Here is a 21,837-nt window from a genome sequence, read left to right as displayed (position 1 = left end):
TTGGGGACATGTACACTGGTGGTCACTGCACTGGAGGCACGCACGCATAGCTCTGCATTGGGGACATGTATACTGGTGATCACTGCATTGGAGGCACGCACGCATAGCTCTGCATTGGGGACACGTATACTGGTGGTCACTGCACTGGAGGCACGCACGCATAGCTCTGCATTGGGGACACGTACACTGGTGGTCACTGCACTGGAGGCACACACGCATAGCTCTGCATTGGGGACATGTATACTGGTGGTCACTGCACTGGAGGCACGCACGCATAGCTCTGCATTGGGGACATGTACACTGGTGGTCACTGCACTGAAGGCACGCACGCATAACTCTGCATTGGGGACATGTATACAGGTGGTCACTGCACTGGAGGCTCGCACGCATAGCTCTGCATTGGGGACATGTACACTGGTGGTCACTGCATTGGAGGCCCGCACGCATAGCTCTGCATTGGGGACATGTATACTGGTGGTCACTGCATTGGAGGCACGCACGCATAGCTCTGCATTAGGGACACGTATACTGGTGGTCACTGCACTGGAGGCACGCACGCATAGCTCTGCATTGGGGACATGTACACTGGTGGTCACTGCACTGGAGGCACGCACGCATAGCTCTGCATTGGGGACATGTATACTGGTCACTGCATTGGGGACATGTATGCTGGTCACTACATTGAAACTGGACATTTATACTGGTCACTATATTGAAGGGGGCGTGTACTGTGGGGTTTGTGCTAGGGGTCTGTACTGTGGGGTTTATGCTAGAGGGCCTGTACTGTGGGGTTTGTGCTTGAGTTGTTTGTGCGGGGTTTGTGCTTGAGGGGTTTGTGCTGGGGGGGTCTGTACTATGGGGTTTGTGCCACTCTCAGTCCATGTATCCCATAATAGGATGTCTCTCACAGTATATCCCATAATTGGGCCCCCTATTATGGGATATACTAGTACTGATGGACCCCTTAATATGTGATATATTGGGAGAATTGGTTCACGCAAGCAAAATACAGGGGACAATATGGGTGGAGTCTATAAGGGGTGGGGCTTCTGAGAAATGGGAGGGGTCAAAATGGAAGGGCAGGGTCTTGCACCCCCCCATCTTAAAACTTCACCAGCCGCCACTGTTTGGACCCCTAAAAGAGTTCCTCGGAGGTCAGCATTTCAGCACTGATGACAAAGTGAAGCAGGCTGTCCCAGGATGGTTCAGGTGTACTGACAAATCTTTAAATTCTAAAGCTTTCCAGGCATTAGTTAAACGCCGGGATAAGTGTATAAATGTAGCAGGGGAGTATGTTGAAAAATAATTGCAGTTTCCACTCAAAAATGTCCCGGTTTGACTTGAACGCCCTATATATATATATATACTAGACATTAAGCCAGTTAAATTAACGGGCGCTAGAACATATGTGGTCAAACATTTGTAAAAACAGACTTGTTCTAGTACAAAAAAGTGGACAACCATGCAGTTGATTTCTATCTTATCGTATTTATTCTTTAGAAATGTTCAGTAACACAAAGAGCAGGGATGTGTAAAGTAACCCATATCATCATCTCTGCCTTCAGTAAACTGGTATCTAATTGGATGTCATTAGGTCTTGTCTTTTGCTGATCATTGTCGCACTTTGCACTGCACTGTTAAGTAAGCCTGAAAACTTTGCATGATAAGCTTGTGTTAAATAATGCTCATTCCCCACATAACCAGCATGCTTTATAACATAAGCTCTATTAACACGTCTGCTTCTGGAGGTGGACATTTGTAAAAACATACTTGCTCCAGTTAAGCGAGAGCCTCTGTCAGCTCTGCGTCCCTGTTGTCCTAGCAACCCTGGGGACATGCGCAGAGCTGACTGAGCGTCTCTTGCTTATCTCATTCTTTTTTTCTAACAACGCGAGAGCCGCATGACGTAGCCAGCTATGTTCATAGCGTCCTGCCCTAGCAATATCGGGGACACGCGCAGAGCTGACCGATCGGCTCTTGCGTGACATCGCTCGCCCGCCGCCACTTGTAACGGCCGCTGCCGCTTAGCAGTAAGTCCACGCGAGCGCGCACCCGCCGCGTGCCCGCGCACACCCGCACCTTCAACAGTTTCGCCCGGCCGCCCAAAGTCTCTGCGCTACAAGTCTCAACGGCTGTCCGTGGGGCAGTAGCGCAATCCCACGGACACAAGGACTGGACGCAGAGACACTTGTACTTTATTATATGTGATATATATATATATATATATATATATATATATATAAATATTTATTTATTTTTCTTCAGTTAACAAAGGTTTCCCACAGTGGTGCCCAGTTTTTCACACCATTTGGAGGACAACGGCTTATGCTTCTAGGACAATATAAGTCAAGAGGCCCATACAGTATATGAATATATATTTAATCAGGACTGGAAAGAGCAGTTTATTACTTGAGAAAATTAAAACCAATAAAGAAAAAAATTAATAACTACAGCTGGAGGAAATTTATATGTAGATAGCCGGACTTTGAGATCAACTACACAGTTTTGTGTATGTACAGGATTTTGTAAGAAGTAAAACATCTACTTACTGTTCTCACACAGAACATGAGAAAAATGTAATTCAAAAGAACAATGGTTTCTTTCAAATACAGAAACGTTTACAAATGCAGAGTGAGCTCAAGTGATACACCTGTAATAGATACTTAAATGAGAACAGGAAACTTAAAAAAAAAAAAAGACAGTAACAAAAGACAGACAGGACACCAAACTAGAAAAGGTAATGAACTGTATTACATTTTTACCTTTGTTGTTGAAAATCGTTAATAAAGAAATATAAAAAAAAAAATAAAGAAAAGGTAAAGCAAGAAGGTTGGTATAACTAGAGACTACTTCACGTTTCCTCCATTAGCTCCCTGCCACTAATATAGAGTATCTTAAAAATATCTGGTGGTGTCAGCCTGATGCACAGTTTATGTACAGTAGGGAGTGGTTTTAACATTGACAGTATTCTCTTTCTTTTGTTTTTATTACTTAATATTCTCCTTTTAGGTTGCAGTGACTGGATATTAAAAATATTCTGCTTTTAAAAGAGGAATAAATGCATAAAATGTGATAAATCCTGGCGAAAATCTGAATACAGCTTTTGTGGTGTAATTTCTATTGTACAAATTGTGGTGCGTGTATGTTGGTGATGTGTGTGATGAATGAAAAATCTTCCAAAAATATATTTTTTAATTGGGTCTATTTTTATAGAACAAAATAGTTGTGTTAAATTCTGATGACAGCTGGGCAGAGTATGCACCGAAAAATAATTCCAAATGAACTGAATGCAATATTAATGATCTGAAACTGAATTATACACAGTCTGACAGATGGTTCATTGATGTCTGGATACCATTATAGGTGAAATTAGTATGTGAAGTGGGTCAATAGTTACAGGGATAAATCATTGCCACCTAAATGTTTCCATTAAATTAGGAGTAGTTTCAGGGTGGTTTTCAGTTGATGTTTTATGTTTGTGACAAAGGTCATTTGCAAAAAGTTTTAGAATGGTGTTGTATAGAGTTCATGTCAGCTGCCTGCTTACTACTAGATGAGTCAATGCTTAACAAGGTTTGACAGCTGACAATTTTATGTAATATTATTATTTCAGGTACTTGTATAGCGCTGTCAATTTACACAGCGCTTTTACATATACATTGCCCATTCACATCAGTCCCTGCCCTCAAGGAGCTTACAATCTAAGGTTCCTAACTCACATACATACACAGTAGGGCCAATTTTTATACAGGATCCAATTAACCTACCAGCATGTCTTTGGAGTGTGGGAGGAAACCGGAGTGCCCGAAGGAAACCCACACAGGCACAGGGAGAACATGCAAACTCCAGGCAGGTAGTGTCGTTGTTGGGTTACGAACGACCGACCCTCTTGCTGCTAGGTGATTGTGCTAACCACTACACCACTGTGCCGCCCCTATGTAATAGCATTGTCATTTGAAAACTGGATTATTTCAAATTCTTTATTTTCAGTTTGCACAGTCATACAGAGAATACTATCAGTGTACATAAAGAAAGAACAATCATTTGTCAGTCAACATAAGTATGCGTAGACATTTCAGGGAGAATTACATTATCCTATAGTAAATGAGGTCCATTTACATTATGTCCACAATATAGGACCCACTGAGAACGCATGGAAACTGACTTTGACTATATTAGATGCCTCTTTTAACTTTATACTGGTCTCTTTTAAAAACAAAATGGTTAACTGAAGAGCACTATTACTACATGAATGATACAAATGAACATAAAAGGGGGATAGATGGTTTTCATGGTCAAAATGAGCCCAAAGGAAGTCTTATATAAAACAGTATTTAACAAATTTAGAAAAAAAAAGTAAGGGACTTGATTTTGTTGACTTTGAAAAACCATAAACTAACTGGTGGTGATGTGATTTTTTTCCAATGAATTGCAATGCTGCATTTAGTACATTTATTAGTAGAGAACGCTTGTATCATTTCAATGGCAGTGGAGCCCATAGATGGAGGAAAGCTGCTGCAGTGTCTATACTTCTGTCAATTTTAATTTTAACTGCTTTACTTGGGCCCAGAAGTCTTAAATAACTGCACAGGACCAAAAAACATGTAGGAGGGAACCACCTTCTTTTTTAAATTCCCAGCACGATAGGAAGCATTGCACAAAGACTTTGTGAAGTATTTTGAGGACCCTATACCACCTAGAGAGGATCTTTTAGCTGTTTTATTAGATTTTGTGAGATACCCTGTCACCCCCCTCTCTCTCTCTCTCTCTCTCTCTCCCCGTCGACTCCACCTCTCTCTCTCTCCCTGTCGACTCCACCTCTCTCTCTCTCCCTGTCGACCCCACCTCTCTCTCTCCCTGTCAACCCCACCTCTCTCTCTCTCCCTGTCAACCCCACCTCTCTCTCTCTCCCTGTCGACCCCCCCCCTCTCTCTCTCCCTGTCGACCCCCCCCCTCTCTCTCTCCCTGTCGACCCCCTCTCTATCTCTCCCTGTCGACCCCCCTCTCTCTCCCTGTCACCCCCCTCTCTCTCTCTCCCTGTCACCCCCCTCTCTCTCTCTCTCTCTCCCTGTCACCCCCCTCTCTCTCTTTCTCTCTCTCCCTGTCACCCCCCCTCTCTCTCTCTATCCCTGTGGAACGCGGAAGCAGCATCCCCTGCTGGAATCGGTCCAAACGCTAGTACCTGCTACATTTTTTGAGAAATCCTTAGTAAGTGTGTGTAAGTGTGAGATACTGAAGCTCTATGGTTCATTTCACACACACTGACAAAGCCTGAGTGTGTCCTGAAGCCACTTTAATTTTGGATACACTCTGGCTTTGTTGGTGTGCAGCAACTGGAGGGGTTTTTCTTTTTTTGTCAGCATTTATTGAGCCAGGATGGGCTCATTTGCACACCAGCACCCTCCTTCTTCTATGCGGGTCACAAGAATCGGAGATGCAAACCTTGTTTGATCCTATTATTTTGTTCATCTGTAAAAGTAGTCTCAAAGTCCTCTTCCCAATTTATGATGTATATGGGGGTGGATGGTTCTGGAGGATATGTCAAAATATGATAAGATTGAAATAAGCCATATTGGGTCAGTTCTAAAGCCTTACAGAGTGTCTGAAACTCTGTAGAGGGGAAAAAGTTTTGAGTTTGCCTCAATCATATGATAAGAAGTGGTGCAATTGGTTCGACTTTCACATAAAAGGGGGGGGGGGGATTAAATATATGGATTTCTGATTGGAGACTCAAGTACCCCTCTGACAAGAAATGCAGTAGAGGAAACATCCCAGAGTGAAGGGAAGAATGGAAAACCCCAGCTTTCCCTTTTTAGTTAGAACCATGGGTAGCCTATTACTGGGGTAATAAATGATTGCATCTGTTCAGCCAAGATTAGTCATCTATTATTCTTAAAAGAGACATACTGTATGGTCAAAGCTCTTTTGGCAATATGTATCATGTGGAACACAGGAGTGCACTTAGTTCTTCTCCCCTGCGACCCAAAATCAACCAACAGTGCGCTAAAGCTGCCATTGACCAGCTGACTGCAATGCCATTGCAGTTCATGTGCATGTAAAGGCAGGTCTCCCAATACTTTTGGTAATATAGTGTAGTACTTACTGTATGTATGTTGTACATGCAAAGTTTATTTTTTAGACTGTATTTTGAGTAATACAGACCAGAACGCTGTCAGCTTATCTCACGTAGTTGTGTTAAAAAACAATCAAGAAATGGTTAGCTGGGATAAGCTTCTCTGAGCTAAACCATCCTGACAACACGAAGACTAATTCTATCACCCAACATCAAAATTGAGCAATACACATAAAAGACAAAACCAGAACATTCCCAGCTCAACTCACCAACCAGTTTGCTTAGCAAACAAATGAACTTGTTTAACAGTATGCGTTAAAAACAGGGGTTTAGTTAGCACACATTTGTGCTAACTTGCTGCTCATGTGCTCCTTGCTGTGAAGGTCAGTTAGAGGTGGGGCGGGTACCATTTTGTTTGTTATTGATGTATACTGGTAAGGGGACACACTGGATGCCTTTGCTGCCATTGTGCTATGTGCTGAGTGTCCATTGTGCCCCTGTGCCTTTAACCACTTCTGGACCGGAAGGTTTTCCCCCTTAATGACCAGGCCATATTTTGCAATTCGGCACTGCGTTAGTTTAAAGGGCAATTGCGTGGTCATGCGATGCTGTACTTAAATAAAGTTGCTGTCCTTTCCCCCCCACAAATAGAGCTTTCTTTTGATGACCTGTGCAATTTATTTTTTTGCACTATTAACAAAAAAAGAGCGACAATTCTGAAAAAAAAAAAAAAAACAATATTTTTCACTTTCTGCTATATAACATTCTAAAAAAAAAAAAAAATAAAAATCTAAATTTTTTAACATTTCAGGCCAATTTGTTTTCTGCTAAATATTTTTGGTAAAAAAAATCGCAATAAGCATATTTTGATTGGTTTGCGCAAAAGTTATCGTGTCTACTAACTATGTTATGTAATTTTTATTGTTTTTTTTTCTTTTACTAGTAATGGCGGCGATGTGTGATTTTGCGACATTGCAGTGGACAGATTGGACCCCTAACTGACATTTTTGACACTTTTGGGGGTACCAGTGACATTACTACAGTGATCAGTGCTAAAAATATGCACTGTTACTGTAATAATGACACTGGCAGGGAAGGGGTTAACATTGTGGGTGATCAAGAGATTAGATGTGAGCCAAGGGGAGTGATTCTAACTGTGGGGGGGTATGGCTTATGAAATGATTATAGAGACCTGTGATCCTATATAAAAGGATCACAGGGGCTATATGATCATTCCAGGGAGAAGAACGGTCAGCTGTGTTTACAACAGCTGACCGTTCTTCTCTCTCAGCGGGGAATGATCGCGGGTGTCAGACGGCAATCGGAGCCGCCTGACCTGTGCATCAGCTTCGCCGCTGCTGAGCGGGGGCGGGAGCGCCCTGCTGTGAAGGAAGTGTAATATTAAAGTGGTTTTAAAGGGTGACGGTTTTTCTACCTAAATGCATTCTAAGCATGAAGGTAAGAAACCTTCAGTGTGCAGGTCCCCCCCCCTCCCCCCTCCGATACTTACCTGAGCCTGATCCAGTGATGTGCATGAGAGCAGTGGCTGTCCCAGGTCTCTCCCTCCTCATTGGTTGAGCCTTTGGCTCCCGCTGCTGTCAATCACAGGCAGTGAGGAGGGAGTGGCGGGCGGGGCCAGACCGCTCTCTGTGTGTCTTATGGACACACAGATGTGGCTCAGGAGCGAGTGTGCACGAGTGGCCCCAGAGCAAGCAGCTTGCTATGAGGGCACTCAGCAGGAGGGAGGAGTGCCGGCAGGGGATCAGAGAAGAGGAGGAATAAGTGGATTATCATGCCAAACCACAAATAGCTACTACAGGAACACTTACCTATAAAAAAAAACGTATTGAAAAACAAAAAAAGAGAAAATACATATACCAGGCTCCTCTTTGCAATCAAACCAGTAATCCTGTTGAATGGATACGTTTTTGTCTCGCTTGCAACAAGGAAAGTTTTGCTCTGTCCACCTGAGAGATCAGGTCTGTATCACACACTGAGATTGTTGTTACAAGGTACAATACATATCCCTCTTTATTTGTATGAACATGACATTCAGCCACACCTCCTTTATGTTCAGTGTAACTAACAACCAAGATCGCACTCTTTGTGAGTCACACTGAATGTGATAGAGCTGAGCTGTGGCTGCATGTCTTAGTCAGATAAATCAAGAGAGGTAAGTTTTGTACCTTGTAACAACAATCTCTGTGTGTGATGCCGAGGTTTCTGCAAAAGTTGGAGTTTCTCCATAGGAATTTTTTAAGAAAGTTTTTTATCAACCCTTCTGCAGACTCTCAGTGTTATTTTGTCCTGTTGTATAATCATTATTTTATATTGGCTGTAGGTTTTTGTGAAGAGGAGCTCGGTATATGGATCTTCTTTTTTGTTTTGCTCGACAAGCTTTTTTATTGGTAAGGATTCCTTTAGCGCTGGCTATTTGGGTTTTGGCACATTAGTGAGTTCTAGTAGGGTCATTTCAGGGGAATGTTGCGGGTGGAAGTCAGACTGTAGGGCTACAGAAAATTGTTTCAAACGAAAGGAATGACCGCACTTCCGATAAATTTCAAAGAAAGGAGTGTCTTTATTCCACATCAATTGGCAAATACAGATACACACTGTGAGTGCAGGACAATCGGTGGACGCGTTTCACGACTGGATGTGTCGCTTATTCATCATGATGAATGAATAAGCGACACATCCAGTCGTGAAACGCGTCCACCGATTGTCCTGCACTCACACTGTGTATCTGTATTTGCCAATTGATGTGGAATAAAGACACTCCTTTCTTTGAAATTTATCGGAAGTGCGGTCATTCCTTTTGTTTGAAGCTATCCTGGATTGCGGATCCGACCAGCACCTGATTCCAGCCTCACCTAGAGCGGTCTTCCCTGTTTGGATTCTACAGAAAATTGTTATCAATGAGGTAGCAACTCATACAGTTGTGGACAAGGTGATCAAGATGCTTGGAGGCAAATCAGAGCAGAGAGATGGGTCTTAAGATGTTCAAAATATAATATATCTTCCAATCTATTTACTTCTATTTACTGCTTTGTATATGATGTTTGTAAATTGATATGCATCAATTGATCATAATATATGGTGTCTTTGCTGTTTTGCAGAGGATGTGCCTGCAGGCCCAGGGTAAACTTTGCCGGTCAGTATGGAAAGGCTTGATCTTGGGAACCGTCTTCACCAGTTTTTTGATTCTATTGTACTCTTATGCAGCTCCACCTCTAAGTCTTAGCAGCACAGAGTAAGTCATCTACTTGAATATTATAACTGCAAGTTTAAATAAATTTCCTTAAATTATGTATTTATTTTTTTTGGAAAATTGTTTTTATTGTCGTTTTTTAAAAGGTAGTACAAAACACAACCTATCAGGCATACCCAGGCTTGTACACAAAACAGGAACCAAACACAAAATAAAAAAAAGAAAGAACAAATAAAATACCAAAACTAAAAATAAAACAACCTATATGTCGGTACGCTCAGACCACATAGGCAGGTCGGCTCATAAGGATAATGCAAGGAATGTTTGTAGCACTCAGGGCTAAAGTTTAGGAAAATTATGAAATACACATTCTCCCAGAACCCAGGTACCTAGGGGATTAACCTCCTACCAGAGTATATAGGAACTAAACCACTATTACACTTGTATTTAATTATAGGATAGTGTACTGATTATTTGTCTATAGCATCTGCATTTGTAGAAGAGGCTTTCACTCATCTGTCCCACACTTTATGGAATTTTTTGGCACAGACGCAAGATATATAAGTGGCCTTATACAGTGGCAGAGCCAAATTGACCAAATTCTTCCAAAAGTTAATTGATGGTGCTGTGGGGGATTTCCACTGAACAACGGCTTTGCGTGCATAGTAAATTAGCAACCCCATGAGGGTTCTGACTGCTCGGCCAGGGACCAAGGGGTCAACAAGTTCTAACAGATATACCTCCACTGTTAGTGGTATTTGACAGACAGTATGCATGCGCTGACCTCAGACCAGAATTTTTTAATCTGAGGACAGGACCAGAACACATGAGTAAAGTCTGCTGATGGGGAAGCACACCTCCAATAGGAATCTGGTATGGAAGGGTATACTTTATGTAGTCGCATGGTTGCGAAATAGATCCTATGCAAGATTGTAAATTGAATTAATCTGTCCCTGGAGGAGACCAGGTAAGAGAAGGAGCACCCCTACATATCCTCCCAATCTTCTGCCTCTAATGAAGGAAAGTCTCCCACCCACTTGACCTTGAGAGACTCCATCCCCACCTGTAAGTTGGGCAATACATTTTTTAGATATTAGATAAAGGCTTGACCATAGACTCGCCCCTGAGCCGATCCTCCAGAGTCGAAGTATAGAAAGTCACCTTGGAGCACTCAAACTGGGAATTAAAAGCATGCCTGAGCAGTAAAAATCTGAACAGGTACGAGTTGGGCAAACCATATACTGTAATTGTTTTAACTCATCAAATGTCCGCATTTGGCCTCCAGTACATATCTGGTCTGTATATTTGGATGCCCATACACTAGGATCAGGTACCCACATGAACTAAGGCAGTTTCAAATTAAACCAGAGAGGATTATGTGGTTAGATATGTTCGGGAGGTATAGGGCGTAAGGAATTAGCTGCGGAACATGCTTTTAGAACAGTTTTAATAGCCTTTGTCAGGAGGAAAGGTGCGCAGGGCCCTTCGATAAAGCAGATTCCTTAGCACCTCATAAGATCCCAAACAAGCTGCCTCTAGAATCACTGCTGCATTGGACTTGTCTGAGATTAGCCAGTTATGTGCATGGGACAGTAACTCGGCCAATAAGTATTTATAAAGGTCAGGACAAGCCAGACCACCCTCACCCCATGGTCTTTGTAACACTATTAACTTAAATCTGGGTTCACCTGAGCCCAAAAAAAAGGAGAGCCAAACGGGGGATGTGGCTGGGATGTGAGCCTGAGAGGACGTGCGGCGGCTGAGGTCTGATCCTGCCGGTAATCCTACTGTAATCCTGGGACCCATCTCTCCTTCACAGCAGCAATGATGATCATCACCCTGGGCTCCAGGAAGGTGTGTCAAGGTCTTACCTTGCCCTCCTGTTGGCAGCCATCTTGGACATGTGCAGACTGCTACCTCTTATAGACTCTGATTGCATCATCACTTGCCTGCTGCCTGGGCGTCGCACAGTGATGATGCAGCACACCTGACTATATCTATCGCCTGATGGGCTGTAGTCCTTGCCCTTGTGTTTGTGCTCCAAGGTGCATCTCTGCTTGCAGTCTTCTGTTCTCCGTGTTCCTCTGTGTATGACCTGGCTTGGCTGACTACTCTCCTGGCTCTTGACCCGGCATCGGCAGATTACCAGCTTCTGGACTCGACCCCGGTTTGGATGACAACCCGCTTCTGGACTTGACCCTGACTTGTTCCTGTTCCCACTTCCTCACTCTTGCTGTGCGTTTATTGTTGTTTCCTCCAATAAACTGCTTTATTTTACCTGCATCCCTGTGTAGTCTGGTTTCCTGGCTCCCTGACAGTACACAAGGGCCATGAATCCTGATGATGCAGGGGCTCCTTCGCTCCCCATGCTGGTTACCAGGCTTTATCAACAAGATCACCTTTTGGATCAGTTCGCTCCGGCATTGCGGATGTTGCTTGCACGCACAGCTCATCTCGCTTCTGGTGCTGCTAGGCTGGTGGTTCCTCTTGTTGTTGCACCTGCTGCTGCTCCTGTTGCCGCTTCTGCTCCTGCAGTTGTAGCTGGAGTCGCTGTTACCAGAGGGATAACTGGTTCAGCCCCCCTCCTGCAGCGCTATGGGGGTGAACCCAGTCAGTGTCGTGGCTTCCTAAACCAAGTGGGCATTTATTATGAGATGGTTCAGGCGTTTCCTTCAGACAGGTCCAAGGTAGGCTTCCTAATCTTGTTGCTCTCGGACAAGACCTTGGCCTAGGCAAATCCCTTATGGGAGAACGATAATCCTATGATACTCGATTACCCGAGTTTTGTTGCCTCCTTTCGTAGGGTATTCAATGTGCCTGCTCGCTCTGCCTCTGTTGTTAAGCTGATCCTGTCCATTCAACAGGGTACACAAACCATTGCCGAGTATGCCATCGAATTTCATACCCTGGCAGCAGAGGTGGGATGGAATAATGAGACTCTGGTGTCTCATGGTCTCTCCGATGCATTGAAGGATGAGATTACAGGCAAGGATCTCTCTGACGAGCTTGAGGCTCTCATTTCCTCCTGATTTTGATTGATACCAGGCTCAGGGAGAGACTATAATTTAAGGAGCGCCTACAGAGGCTCCTACCAGTTTGGCTCCTATGTTTTCTTTCCCACCCATTCCTACCTCACCTCCCACTACTTCTGGGCATGGTAAACCCATGCAGCTGGGGTTCACTAGCCTTTCCGAGGCTAAGTGGGCCTTTAGGAGGAGGGAGGGCCGGTGCCTGTATTGCGGTCTTGGTGGCCATTTCCTGAAATCTTGTCCGACCCATCCGGGAAACGCTCGCACCTAAGGTCCTGTATGGGCCAGATCTTAGGTGGAATTTCATCATCCCCGGTTTCCCGTAAAAATAAACCGCTAATCGCAGTTGTCCTCTCCTGGGCAGTGGGTTCGGTGGTTACTCGGGCGTTGGTAGACTCTGGTGCTGACGGTTATTTTATTGACAGTACGTGTGCTACTGCAAATTCCATACTCTTGCAGCCTCGTGTTTCTGCACTAGTTATCAAGGCAATTGATGGCAGACCCCTGCAACCAGCACAGGTTACCCATGAGACTGTTCTGGTTGATATAGCGATAGGGGCAGTTAACAGGAAGTTGACCTGTTTCCAGGTTATTTCGTCCCCACACTACTCCCTTGTTTTGGGGTACCCTTGGCTTAAGAAACACAGACTGACCTTTGATTGGCAGTCGGTCCAGATCCTCTCTTGGTCTCCACAGTGTGCGCTGTTTGTATCAATGGGCATGTAAGGTTATTTGTACCTCCTTGGATTCCTTGTTGCCTACTGAATATCGTGAGTATCAAGATGTATTTGACAAGGTGCGCACTGGTACTCTTCCTCCTCATGGTCCATACGATTGTGTCATAGACTTGCAACCTGGTGCCATTCTCCCTTGTGACAGGGTTTATCCTCTCTCGGTTGTGGAGAATAAGGCCATGGAAGAGTACGTGGCAGATGGGCTTGCCAGGGGGGCACATTCACAAGTCCACTTCTCCAGCGGGTGACAGTTTTTTCTTCATAAAGAAGAAGGGGGGTGAGTTGAGGCCTTGCATTGATTATAGGGGCCTCAATCGCATCACGGTCAAGAATACATACCCGATTGTGTTGATAAATGAATTGTTCGACCGCCTCAAGGGAGCCACGGTCTTTACCAAGCTTAACCTAATGGCCACATATAATCTCGTAAGGATCAAGGAGGGCGACGAGTGGAAGACCGCTTTTATTCCAGAACTGGTCATTAAGAATCTCTGGTGATACCCTTTGGCTTGTGCAATGCGCCCGCTGTCTTCCAGGAGTTCATCAAGGATGTCTTTCATAATAAGTTGATTTACTTGGACTATTGAATCCCACTATCTGGATATCAGACGGGTGCTGCAACGGTTATGTGAGAATGGTCTTTTCTGTAAGCTTAAGAAATATGAGTTCCACCTGTCTCAGGTTGCCTTCTTGGGCTACATGATTTTTGCTAAAGGGTTTTCCCAGTGCTCTCAGTTTCATTCAGCGTTTCCTGGGTTTGCCAACTACTAGCGGAAATGTATCAGGAACTTTTTCTCTTTGGTCAGACCTATCTGAGATTTGACCAAAAAGGGCAGCGATTCCCACAATTTAACGCCAGCTACCATCCAAGCTTTTCAAGGTCCTCAAGTCTGCTTTCGCTTTGGCTCCCATTCTGGCTCATCCCAATCCTGTTTTGTCCTTTGTACTAGAGGTGGATGCGTCTGAGACAGAAGTAGGCGCCCTGCTGTCTCAGCGTCGGACACCTGTTAGACCCTTACTTCTTTGTGGGTTCTACTTCAAGAAGCTGGCTCCATCTGAACGCAAAATATGAGATTGGAGACAGAGAGCTGTTGGCCATTATCCTGGCTCTCAAAGAGTGGAGACACTTGCTCCAAGGTTCTGTGGTTCCAGTTCTCATTCTTACTGATCATAGGAATCTGACGTATCTCTCAGAGGCCAAGAGGCTCACACCTTGTCAGGCCAGAGGGGCCTTATTCTTGTCTCATTTTAACTATGTGATCTCCTATTTGCCCGGCTCCAAGAATGTTAAGGCTGATACTTGTCAGTATTCTGAGTTGTCCAGGGAGGACTCTGCGCTGACACCGGTCATACCTTCAGATCAAATCCTGGCTGCCATTCGCACCAACTTAACCTCTACTCTTGGGGAACAGATCTTGGCTACCCAACCCGATTCTCCCACTGAGAGACCTGCTGGCAAATGTTTTATACCTGAGGGGTTGCACATCAGACTGTTGCGCACATACCACAATTCCAAGACTGCCAGTCATCCTGGTAAGAACCAAATGTCCTGGGCTATTTCCTGTCAGTTCTGGTAGCCATCTCTCCGCACTGATGTTGCTGCGTATGTGGCTGCTTGTTCGGTCTGTGCCCAGAACAAATCTCCTCAGAACCTTCCCTTGGGCCTACTGCATCCCATTCCCAATGTCTCACTTGGCCATGGATTTTTATTGTGGAACTTCCCGCGCCTCAAGGTTACACGGGTTATCCTCATGGTTGTCGTCTGGTTCTCCAAACTGTGCCACTGTATTCCATTTAAGTGGCCTCCTACTGCTCAGGCGCTTGCCTTGGTGTTTGCCAGGGAGGTCTTCAGTTTACACGGGATTGTCTTGGACCGTTGGAGCCAGTTTGTCTCCAGGTTCTGGTGCGCCTTTTGCTCCCAGTTGGGTATTCGACTCTCCTTCTCCTTGGCTTACCATCCGCAGTCCAATGGGGCCCCTGACCGTTCCAACCAAGCTCTGGAGCAATTTCTCCACAGCTATATCTCTGACCATCAGGACAATTGGGTTGATCTGCTACCTTGGGCAGAGTTTGCCAAGAAACTCTGCCATCAACTTGTCTTCCAGAATGTCTCCATTCATGGCCAATTATGGGTTCAAACCCGCTGTGTTGCCCGAGTCGTTCTCGCCACAGAACATCCCGGCTGTGGAGGATCATCTTCATGCCCTCGGTTCCTCTTGGGTGCAGATTCAAGAGTCTTTACGGGTCTCTGCACAGCGTCAAAAGCTCCGGGCAGACCGGAGACGTTTATCTGCTCCTTCGTACCAGGTCGGGGAGAGGGTGTGGTTGTCGACCCGTAATCCTAACCTTGGGGTGCCCACTCCAAATCTGGCACCCTGTTTTGTTGAGCGTTTTCGCATCCTCTATAAGGTGAACCCAGTGGCCTATGCCCTTCGTCTTCCCCCTGGCATGCGTATCTCCATTGTCTTTCACGTGTCAATTTTGAAGCCACTGGTATGAAATCCTTATACTTCTTCACTTCCTCCCCCTCGTCCCATTCCTGTAGGCAATCATGAGGAATATGAGGTTAGCAGCATCTTGGATTCTCGTCTGTTCCGAGGTCAGGTTCAGTACCAGGTACACTGGAAGGGTTATGGTCCTGGGGAGCGCTCCTGTGTTCCCTCCGCTGATGTTCATGCTCCCGCCCTTCTCTGCGCTTTCCATGCTCGCTTTCCTCAGAAAACGTTTTTTACTCCGTCTGACAAGGTGTCAGGCTCGCCGCGGGTGTCCCCACACTCACCCGGCAAGCTCAGATCATCCCGCCCTGCAAGTGTCCCTTGCTCTTCTCCTGCGGCGAGCATTTTGGATATGAGGCGGCGGGGCCCAGCAATGTCAGTGAACACACAGAGTACCCCAGAGCCCGGGGTACAGACTGGCGCTACCTCAGCTGACATCCAGGAGGCTATCAAAGCCTGTAAGACACCCTCACTACCAAGATTGATTGTCTGGCACCCAAAATTAGTCTGATTCGCCATGATATGGATAAATTCAGATCCAGGGTCAGACTCCCGAGAGCTTCATGCCCTACAATTGCAAGTAAAAGCATTGCAAGAAAAAGTGGTGGAAACCGAAAATAGGCTTAGACGGAACAATATTCGTATTCTGGGCCTGCCAGAAAAGACAGAGGGCTTCATACCTGCCGAGTTTGTGGAGTTGTTCCTAATCAAGTTACTGGATCTCCCTGTCATGCCATCCACTTTTGTGGTTGAAAGAGCCCATAAGGTTCCCCCGGCTCCTCCAATTCCTGAGGCAACAGCAAGACCCTTCCTGCTCCGACTACTTAACTATCGGGACAGGGATCGTATCCTGGCTGCGGCTCGCGCAAAACAAGATCTACGTTACGAGAATGCAAAGATCCTTCTCTTTCCCGACTATTCGCCTGAAATCCAACAAAGACTCCACTCCTTCTCAAAAGTTTGCAAGCGACTCAAAAACAGGCTCCCTAGCAATAGCCTAGCAAGCTCCGTGTGGTTGACGGCGACAAAGTCAGATTCTTTGAATCCCCTGAAGCAGTAGTGTCCTGGCTGGATGGTCATTAAAACGGAATTCCCGCATGATCTCCTAACAAGTGGTTTCCCACGCAATGTCATATCCTGCAAAAGGGCTATTTGTCCTGTGAAAGACACCCCTGTGGGCCTAATCTTCATGCAGTCTCAAGATGGAGTCCGATTTCTGGAGTGAAGCTGCCAACCAGATATGATTCTCCAAATGATTATTACTACTACATTTTCTTTCTCTTTTTACCTTACTTTTACTTGGTTATTGATGTTACCTCTCGACTTAAGTTGTCCGCCACTGGTGGCTCCCTCTGCCCCCTCCCTCCATCCTCAACTGGGGTTCTATTAGTGGTGGATACACGCTGATCTGCCTCAATAGGATTGAACTCAGTTACTAGATGCAGTAGTCCTTTAGATCCAGTTGGTTTGGACAACAGTTAGGTTGGGGTATAGGCCGTTATCTGGATCCCCTTTCCGTTTTAGGGGCGCCAGATACCAGCAGGGAAACCATAATGTGCTGGGTTGGTTTAATTTTTTGTTTTATGTTGTTTGTGTTGTGTTTGGTTGCTCTACACCTCTTCAAAGACCTGTGTCATCATGCTGCCCACTTTGTGTTGCCCTGCGAGATACTTCTCTACTCCTGGTTAATGACAAAACTGGATATCTATGGCACCCCATGATGCTGAGACAATCAGGCCTCAATTCCAAACTCAAGAGAGCACTGCTCTTTCAATACGCTAAAACATATAACCCCCACATACTTATCTTACAGGAGATGCACTTGATGGGCAGTAAGTTGATGACTCTCAACAGACTGTGGGTTCAAAAAGGCATTTCATGCTTCATATTCCACTTATGCTAGGGGTGTATCTCTACTTGTAAACAAATCATTGGCTTGTGTAATTGAAGCAGTTCACACAGATTTACAGGGGAAATACATAATATTAGTGGTACAATTATGGCATAAGCACTATGTTTTTGTTGGTATTTACATTCTTCCGCCATTTCAACCAGCTTTCTTGTACTTGATTCTGGAGAAGATCACGCCCTACTGTCCTGCCAATTTACTTCTAATGGGTGACTTTAAAAATTGTGCTCTCACCAGACCAAGATAGACCCCTTCCCACAAAAGTCATCCTCTGGTGATTTATCCAGATGGGCCCTGTCAGCAGATCTGACAGGGGTCTGGAGATGGAAACACCCTACTACCAGGTTATACTCATGATTTTCTACCTATATAAGACCTCCTCTAGCATTGACCTGGCATTTGCTAACCCCACTATGCTTGCTGATATTGTGTCTGTGGACTACCCACCCAGTGGACTGCCGGACCATAGTCCTTTGGCCTTGGCCTTGAGATTCCATTTGGTGAGTTGTGGCTCCATGTGGCACCTTGGCGCTTACTGGATCTCCCACCCCGACATAGCCGATCAATCTCGGCCTGCCTTGAAAGAATATTGGGACATAAATGCGGGGTCCTCCTCCCCAGAATCAGTGTGGGACGCCTTTAAGGCATTCACTAGAGGTCATTATATCTCACTCATTAAGGCGATCAAGCTAAATAACCAAACAGCCACACCTTCCTTACAAGCAGAAATTCAAAATATGTCTAAAAGATTTGCTTCTGACCCTTCAACTGTTAATTTTGATTTACTGCAGACTATTAAGAGGGCATTGCATCTGCATATATCAGAGGTTACCCATTTAGACTTATATCATTCCAAACAATGAATTTTCGAACAAGGGGACAAAAATGTGAAATTGTTAGCCATGCTGTCACATCATGATGCCCCCCTAACAGTGGTCTCTGAGGTTACCTCTCCCACAGGGGAGGCCATTACTTCTCCCACGGATATCCTTAGTAAGTTTCAAAATTTCTACCAATGCCTCTATAATTCCAAGCTGCATTCTGACTTTGTCCTCTTTAGCCTCACTGCTGGACCTGGTGGCTCTGGGATGGCTTTCGGATGAGGAGTGGTCACGCTTAATGCGTCCGATGACTTCGGATGAGGTTTTATCAGTAATCCAATCCCTCTTGTGGCAAATCCCTGGGCCCTGAAGGTCTTCCCACAAAGTTTTATAAAGCACACAGTGATATATTAGCCCCCTTACTTGCTTCCCTTTATTCACACTGCCTAGTGGAGGGCACCCTCCCTCCTTTGATGTCGGAGGCGCATGTTATTCTCATTTATAAATCCGCAAAGGATCCCAAACAATGTGCCTCATATAGACCTATTGCACTCTTTAATAAAGATCTTAAGATCTTAACTAAACTCCTTGCGTCTAGGATTGCTCATGTTCTACCCTCCATAATTGATTTGGATCAAACTGGGTTTATGGCTCATAAATCAACAGATATCAACTTACGCAGGCTATTTACGAATATTCATTCCAAACATGACAATCAGGGCTCTAGGGTCATTGCTTCCCTGGATATAGAGAAGGCATTTGATACAGTGGAATGGCCCTTCCTGTGAGAGACTCTTCAGAGAATGTGGTTTCCCTTAGTTTTGTTTCAATGGCTAAAGGTGATATACTGCTCCCCGACGGCTATCATTAGGCTGGGAGGCCCCCATTTTGATTACACCGAGGTATCCGGCAGGGCTGTCCTCTCTCTCTTGCTCTCTTTGCTTTTGCCATGGAACCAGTAGTTGAAGCTCTTTGTATATCTCCCCATATTAGGGGCCTTAGGCGGGAGTGGCTGGAGGGGAGGGTAACTCTGTAAGCGGATGACCTCCTGCTATTTTTCAAAGACGCAGGCCCATCTTTGCAGGGTGCATTGCGGATTCTAAATACATTCTCTGAAGTGACGGGCCTCAAGGTGAACTGTTCCAAGTTCCTTTTATTTGCTATTGACCCAGAGGCTAAGGATAACGTGATGTCTGACCTGCAATTTCAAAGGGTAGATACCTTCACATATCTTGGGGTACTGATCTCTGGAGATATAAATGACTATGCATCACACAATTTATCTTCAGTGGTTAAGCAGGTTAGAGCTAAACTGAAGGCATGGGAGAATCTCCCTCCATCCCTCCTGGGGTGGATTAATCTCAATAAAATTAAAACTTTCTCCAAATTCAACTACTTGTTTTGAAATTCCCAACAGTGGATACCCAAGGCCTGCTTTTTTTTTTTTGCAGATGAATATTCTTTTCTCCTCTTTTCTGTGGGGTCCTCATCCTCCTCAGGTTCAGGATGTCCACACTAATGCGCCCCACTTCCCAAGGTGGGTTAGTGATTCCGGGCTGCCACAAATATTACTTAGCGGCCCAATTGGTTACTGCCTCCTGGTGGCTAAGGCCGGATTTGTTCAACCCCTCTACTGTCCTGGAGGCTGCAGTGGTAGGGTCAGTGGAAGTCCTTAGATTTTTGCCGTTCCATGGTCCTAAAGCTCCTTATGACCTCACATCTTCTATGATAACTACCCCTTAGAGCCTGAAGGGCTGGTCTTACCTGCGAGCGCTACCTACACACTGCAGTCTCTCCGAAAAGCCCTATTGTGGTAAAATCCTATGTCCCCTCATCTTTTTAGACTTTCTGAACCCATAGCATGGACAAAATTTTATATAAAAATAGTTCAAGACGTTTCCGCAGTTTTATCAATTCACCCTTTGATTACTTTGTTTCTACTTACAATGTCCCCCCTTCATACCTTTTTCTATATTTACAGTTGTCCCACGCTTTCAGAACCCCGTTCCACCCCTGGGGAAAATTAGCTGGTGGCCTCAGACTTAGAAAGGATCTTGAGTGATGAGAGTCTAGAAAAGCCTACTTCTACCCTATATGCACACCTACTTAGGGTATCCCCGTCTGATTTTGAGTTGTTGCGCCAACGCTGGATCACTGAAGATCCCGAGTTGGATCATCTTATACAGTTTAAATCGGTACATAGGGCATATTATACCCCTCACTGAATACATAAAATGGGGCCTACCCATTCTCCAGCATGCTGGCGACGCAACCACCCCCCGGGAGACTTGACACAGTTATTCTGGTCCTGCCCTGCGATCAGTGTGTGTTGGTCTCAGGTGCTGGAAACTATCTAATTAGTGACTAATATCTACGTCTCTCCCACCCTGGGGGTGTGTTTTTTGGGTCTAGTGGAAGATTTGACTCCCAGAGTGGCGGATAGGACCCTTGTTGGTCTCTTGCTGTTTTATGCGAGAAAGGCAATCACACTTCATTGGAAAAAACAGAACCCTCCTGGTCTACCTTACTGGAAAAAAATGGTAAATAACACTCTCCCTTTCTACAAAGATACATATTTGCATTGGGGCTGTCCTAAAAAATATGATAGAATTTGGGTCAAATGGTTAGCGGAGCCCTCCACGGCTGTGGACGGTTAACAGTTGTAATTGCCAAAAAAAAAAATATTTTCTCCTCTCACATTGTAAATGCTGACCCATACTCTTGGTTGAGGGGGGCGAGACTGGAGCGCCTGATGAACACAGGTATATTGACTTGTTTGGGCTGCATAGCTTTATGACCTTCAAAGTTATCTTGCCTTACTTCTGTTGTATTGTTTCTTTTTTGTGCCCCTGCATGGGCTTTGAATCTGCTCTTGACAGACTTCTTTGAGGTGTAAGCGTACTTTTTTATGTTTTGGCCAATGTTAATCAAAGATCAGAGGATCATCTGTCACCTGGTTGCTAACATTTTTGTCAGTGGAAAAGGGGTTTGCGATCCTCTGAAAAAGCCTTGATAGTATGGTTTTGCCAATGTCCCTAGGGTAATAGTTTGTTTGGGTTTTGGTGCCTCAAACCAAAGGAAGTGGGACTTTAAGGGCAGTAATAATAAGATAGTGTATCATATATATAAAATTTCAACAATTTATTTTTATAAAGTTTTACAAGATAATAGACAAGTTTGTCGTGGATGGGTTAAAGGCCCATCAGTGAAGAAGTGATGAAGTTAAGAGGGTAAGTGACAATAAAAAAAAAAATAAATAAATAAAATGCTCAATTTTTTTATAAACTATGGATTCTTGGTTTTCCTTTTTCAATTGGGCCCTGAAAACCCTTACTTTCTCTACTTTGGGATATAGGTAAGTGACAAGGTGAAAAATGGTGACTTATTGGGAACATTTATGTCTGTTGTTCCATGCGTATAATTCAGGCTTGGAACTTGTTCAGAGGAACTATCCAAATATTATCCTACGCGTTTCGGCTACATAGAGTATTAGTGCCTTTGTCAAGGATTGGTCACCATGTCTGTAACAACAGCGGATTGTTAGTTTGTACTTATTAGTACAGATTGT

General features: G+C 44.8%; 1 protein-coding gene across 1 annotated transcript in view; it reads left to right on the top strand.

Annotated features, from left to right (window-relative positions):
- Positions 1-21,837, top strand: part of GAL3ST1 (galactose-3-O-sulfotransferase 1) — a 100,311-nt gene that overhangs the window by 65,098 nt on the left and 13,376 nt on the right. The window contains exon 2 of the mRNA XM_082253477.1: positions 9,190-9,323. Coding sequence (XP_082109603.1) covers positions 9,193-9,323 — 131 coding nt within the window. The 5' untranslated portion in view covers positions 9,190-9,192. The remainder of the gene's footprint in view (positions 1-9,189; positions 9,324-21,837) is intronic.

This window comes from Pelophylax lessonae, assembly GCF_965119305.1.
Source record: "Pelophylax lessonae genome assembly, chromosome: 1".
In the NCBI taxonomy this organism is placed as follows: domain Eukaryota; kingdom Metazoa; phylum Chordata; class Amphibia; order Anura; family Ranidae; genus Pelophylax; species Pelophylax lessonae.
The sequence above is the reverse complement of the archived record's forward strand: the minus strand, read 5'-3'. Positions and strand labels throughout refer to the sequence as shown.